The sequence below is a fragment of the Salvelinus sp. IW2-2015 genome, linkage group LG11, assembly GCF_002910315.2.
Source record: "Salvelinus sp. IW2-2015 linkage group LG11, ASM291031v2, whole genome shotgun sequence".
Taxonomy (NCBI): domain Eukaryota; kingdom Metazoa; phylum Chordata; class Actinopteri; order Salmoniformes; family Salmonidae; genus Salvelinus; species Salvelinus sp. IW2-2015.
Window position 1 is genome coordinate 47,087,049 of NC_036851.1, and position 5,551 is coordinate 47,092,599.

The 5,551-nt window shown below is 46.3% G+C and overlaps 1 protein-coding gene across 1 annotated transcript in view; it reads left to right on the plus strand.

The window, feature by feature from the left end:
- Positions 1 to 2,237, plus strand: part of LOC111970758 (sodium/potassium/calcium exchanger 1-like) — a 197,565-nt gene extending 195,328 nt beyond the window's left edge. Inside the window, exon 6 of the mRNA XM_070445780.1 lies at positions 2,104 to 2,237. Within this exon, the coding sequence (XP_070301881.1) occupies positions 2,104 to 2,117 (14 nt within the window). The 3' untranslated portion in view covers positions 2,118 to 2,237. The remainder of the gene's footprint in view (positions 1 to 2,103) is intronic.
- Positions 2,238 to 5,551: the final 3,314 nt, after the last annotated feature.

Here is a 5,551-nt window from a genome sequence, read left to right on the forward strand (position 1 = left end):
AAAGCAAATTATGGACTCTTTAAATCTGTGCATTCCTCCAAAGCTCAGTTGTCCTGAGTCTGCACAACACTGCCAGGACCTAGGATCAAGGCAGACACTCAAGTTTTTTAATACTAAATCTCTTGACACATTGATGAAAAGAATCATGGCCTCTAAACCTTCAAGCTGCATACTGGACCCTATTCCAACTAAACTACTGAAAGAGCTGCATTCTGTACTTGGCCCTCCTAAGTTGAACATAATAAACGTCTCTCTATCCACCGGATGTGTACGAAACTCACTAAAAGTGGCAGTAATAAAGCCTCTCTTGAAAAAGCCAAACCTTGACCCAGAAAATATAAAAAACTATCGGCCTATATAGAATCTCYCATTCCTCTMAACATTTTTTGAAAAAGCTGTTGCACAGCAACTCACTGCCTTCCTGAAGACACACAATGTATACGAAATGCTTCAGTCTGGTTTTAGACCCCATCATAGCACTGAGACTGCACTTGTGAAGGTGGTAAATTACTTTTTAATGGCGTCAGACCGAGAATCTACATCTGTCCTCGTGCTCCTAGAACTTTGTGTTGCTTTTGACACCATCGATCACCACATTCTTTTGGAGAGATTGGAAACTCAAATTGGTCTACACGGACAAGTTCAATATTTTACCTCTTGTTATGTTATTCGGAAACATAATGTTAACTTTCCCTGGAAGCCTGTGTTTCAGACATAAGTGGATGGCGGCAAATGTTCTACTTTTAAACTCGGCCAAAACAGARAYGCTWGTTCTAGGTCCCAAAAAACAAAGAGATCTTCTGTTGAATCTGACAATTAATCTTGATGGTTGTACAGTCGTCTCAAATAAAACTGTGAAGGACCTCGGCGTTACTCTGGACCCTGATCTCTCTTTTGACGAACATATCAAGACTGTTTCAAGGACAGCTTTTTACCATCTACGTAACATTGCAAAAATCCGAGATTTTCTGTCCAACAATGATGCAGAAAAATGTATCCATGCTTTTGTTTCTTCTAGGTTAGACTACTGCAATGCTCTACTTTCCGGCTACCCGGATAAAGCACAAAATAAACTTCAGTTAGTGCTAAACACGATTGCTAGAATCTTGACTAGAACCMAAAAATTTGATCACATTACTCCAGTGCTAGCCTCTCTACAGCGGCTTCCTGTTAAGGCTTGGGATGATTTTAAGGTTTTACTGCTAACTTACAAAGCATTACATGGGCTTGCTCCTACCTATCTTTCCGATTTGGTCCTGCTGTACATACCTACACGTATGCTATGGTCACAAGATGCAGGCCTCCTTACTGTCCCTAGAATTTCTAAGCAAACAGCTGGAGGCAGGGCTTTCTCCTACTAAGCTCCATTTTTATGGAATGGTCTGCCTATCCATGTAAGAGACGCATACTCTATATTGAAGACTAATCTCTTCAGTAGGTCCTATGATTGAGTGTAGTCTGGGCCAGGAGTGTGAAGGTGAACGGAAAGGCAGTGGAGCAAGGAACCGCCCTTGCTGTCTCTGCCTGGCCGGTTCTCCTCTCTCAACTGCGATTCTCTGCCTCGAACCCTATTTCAGGGGCTGAGTCACTGGCTTACTGGTGCTCTTTCATGCCGTCCCTAGGAGGGGTGTGTCACTTGAGTGGGTTGAGTCACTGATGTGATCTTCCTGTCCGAGTTGGCGCTCCCCCTTGGGTTCGTGCCGTGGCGGAGATCTTTGTGGGCTATACTCGGCCTTGTTTCAGGATAGTAAGTTGGTGGTTGAAGGAATCCCTCTAGTGGTGTGGGGGCTGTGCTTTGGTAAAGTGGGTCGGGTTATATCCTGCTTGTTTGGCCCTGTCCGGGGGTATCGTCGGATGGGGCCACAGTGCCCTCCCAACCCCTCCTGTCTCAGCCTCCAGTATTTATGCTGCAATAGTTTGTGTAAGGGGGCTAGGTTCAGTCTGTTATATCTGGAGTATTTCTCCTGTCTTATCCGGTGTCCTGTGTGAATTTAAGTATGCTCTCTCCAATTCTCTCTCTTTCTAATTCTCTCTCTTTTCCTCTCTCCCTCTCTCTCTAATTCTCTCTCTCTCTCTCTCTTTCTTTCTTTCTTTCTCTCTGAGGACCTGAGCCCTAGGACCATGCCTCAGGACTACCTGGCCTGATGACTCCTTGCTGTCCCCAGTCTACCTGGACTTGCTGCTGCTCCAGTTTCAACTGTTCTGCCTACGGCTATGGAACCCTGACCTGTTCACCGGACGTGCTACCTTGTCCCAGACCTGCTGTTTTCAACTCTCTAGAGACAGCAGGAGCGGTAGAGATACTCTGAATGATCTGCTATGAAAAGCCAACTGACATGTACTCCTGAGGTGCTGACCTGTTGCACCCTTTTCAACCACTGTGACTATTATTATTTGACCCTGCTGGTCATCTATGAACATTTGAACATCTTGGCCATGTTCTGTTATAATCTCCATTCGGCACTGCCAGAAGAGGACTTGACCCTGACCCTGACTTGAGCCACCTCTCATAGCCTGGTTCCTCTCTAGGTTTCTTCCTAGGTTCTGGCCTTTCTAGGGATTTGTTCCTTTTTAGGGATTTGTTCACCTCCTCCCTGTAGGCTGACCACACTCCCAGGGCCCTCACCTCCTCCCCGTAGGCTGACCACTCTCCCAGGGCCCTCACCTCCTCCATGTAGACTGACCACTCTCCCAGGGCCCTCACCTCCTCCCTGTAGGCTGACCACTCTCCCAGGGCCCTCACCTCCTCCATGTAGGCGGTCTCGTCATTGTTGGTAATCAGGCCTATTACTGTTGTGTTGTCTGCAAACTTGATGATTGAGTTGAGGTTCTACCTAGAGCCCTTCATAGAGAGTTCTAGGTAGAACACTATACAGGGGGTTCTATGAAGAACCCTACATAAACGGTTCTAGGGAGAACCCTCTGCAAAGTGTTCCTAAAGGTGTATTTTTAGCTTCCGTAGATATAGATTTGATGATATTTCCCCATCACTCCCAGTTATACGTATTGAATAAAGTATGTTAAACTAGATATAGTCTGGACTGTTGAACTAGTGGAACATTAGGTTCCCATAGCCTTTTACACTAAATAAATGCCTACGTACAAACCTAACACCTGACTAAACACAGCAATTAACCAATCCCAGTAGCATTACTGTCGTAAGTCTTCATCATGAAATGCACATTTGCGGTTAAGCAGTAGCCTACAAAAATTAGCATATGCTTGAACACTAACAAGGATCTAATGATGCTGTCTTGTCTTCTTCCGATCCACCTGGTTTAAAGGCTCCCTTGATAAATACTGTGTGAATTTGCGAGGCATTAGCTGCTGAGTAGAACCATGCAGGGTTCTTCGGTTTGGTCCCACAGGAACCGTTTGTTTTGGTGCTAGTGTAACGTTCGTTCTCCTCCTCGCTGAGGAGGAACAAGGATCGGACCAATAATGCAGCGAGGTATGAAGACATAATGATTTATTTAAAGAAAGACGAACACGAAAAAACTTTTAACAAAACTACAAAACACTAAACGACGTAAACAGACCTGAACATGAGAACTTACAGACAACGAAGAACGCACGAACAGGAACAAACTCACAAACGAAACAGCCCGTGTGGCATAAACACTGACACAGGACACAAACCCATACACTCTACAAAACCCCCTATACAATACAAACACCCTAGACTAACAAAAAACACATACACCCCATGTCACACCCTGACCTAACTAAAATAATAAAGAAAACAAAGAGCTAGGTAGAACACTTTGAGAGGGTTCTCCCTAGAACCGTTATGTAGGGTTCTTCATAGAACCCCCTGTATAGTGTTTACTAGAACTCTCTATGAAGGGCTCTAGGTAGAACCTCAACTCAATCATCAAGTTGCAGACAACACAACAGTAATAGCCTGATTACCAACAATGACGAGACCGCCTACATGCGAGGAGTGAGGCCTGGAGAGTGTCAGCCTACAGTGAGGAGGTGAGGGCCCTGGAGAGTGGTCAGTCTACATGGAGGAGGTGAGGCCCTGGGAGAGTGGTCAGCCTAGCGGAGAGGTGAGCCCTGGGAGTGTGTCACTACCAGAGGAGTGAACAAATCCCTAAAAAGGAACAAATCCCTAGAAAGGCCAGAACCTAGGAAGAAACCTAGAGAGGAACCAGGCTATGAGAGGTGGCTCAAGTCAGGTCAGGGTCAAGTCCTCTTCTGGCAGTGCGAATGGAGATATATACAGAACATGGCCAAGATGTTCAAATTTCATAGATGACCAGCAGGGTCAAATAATAATAGTCACAGTGTTGAAAAGGGTGCAACAGGTCAGCACCTCAGGAGTACATGTCAGTTGGCTTTCATAGCAGATCATTCAGAGTATCTCTACCGCTCCTGCTGTCTCTAGAGAGTTGAAAACAGCAGGTCTGGGACAAGGTAGCACGTCCGGTGAACAGGTCAGGGTTCCATAGCCGTAGGCAGAACAGTTTGAAACTGGAGCAGCAGCAAGTCAGGTGGACTGGGGACAGCAAGGAGTCATCCGGCCAGGTAGTCCGAGGCATGTCCTAGGGCTCAGGTCCTCAGAGAGAAAAAAGAAAAAAGAGAGAGAGAGAATTAGAGAGAGAGGGAAAAGAGAGAGAATTAGAAAGAAGAGAATTGGAGAGAGCATACTTAAATTCACAGGACACCGGATAAGACAGGAGAAATACTCCAGATATAACAGACTGAACCTAGCCCCCTTACACATAAACTATTGCAGCATAAATACTGGAGGCTGAGACAGGAGGGTTGGGAGACACTGTGGCCCCATCCGACGATACCCGCGACAGGCCGAACAAGCAGGATATAACCCGACCCACTTACCAAGCACACCCCACACCACTAGAGGATATCTCAACTCATCAACCTACTACCCTGAACAAGGTCGAGTATACGCCACAAAGATCTCCGCCACGCCGCACGAACCCAAGGGGGAGCGCCAACCCAGACAGGAAGATCACATCAGTGACTCAACCCACTCATGACGCAGCCCTCCTAGGGACGCATGGGAGAGCACACAGTAAGCCAGTGACTCAGCCCCTGAAATAGGGTCGAGCAGAGAATCTCCAGTGAGAGAGGGGACCCGGCCAGGCAGAGACAGCAAGGGCGGTTCTTGCTCCACTGCCTTTCCGTCACCTTCACACTCCTGGCCAGACCTACACTCAATTCATAGGACCTACTGAAGAGATAGTCTTCAATAAAGAGTATGCGTCTCTTACGTGGATAGGCAGACCACTTCCATAAAAATGGAGCTTATAGGAGAAAGCCTGCCTCCAGCTGTTTGCCTTAGAAATTCTAGACGGACAGTAAGGAGCCTGCATCTTGTGACCAAGCATACTTGTAGGTATGTACAGCAGGACCAAAATCGGAAAGATAGGTAGGAGCAAGCCCAGTAATGCTTTGTAAGATAGGTAAAACCTTAAAATCATCCCAAGCCTAACAGGAAGCCGCGTAGAGAGAGCTAGCACTGGAGTAATGTGATCAAATTTTTGGTCTCTAGTCAGAGAATTCTAGCAAATCGTGTTTCTAG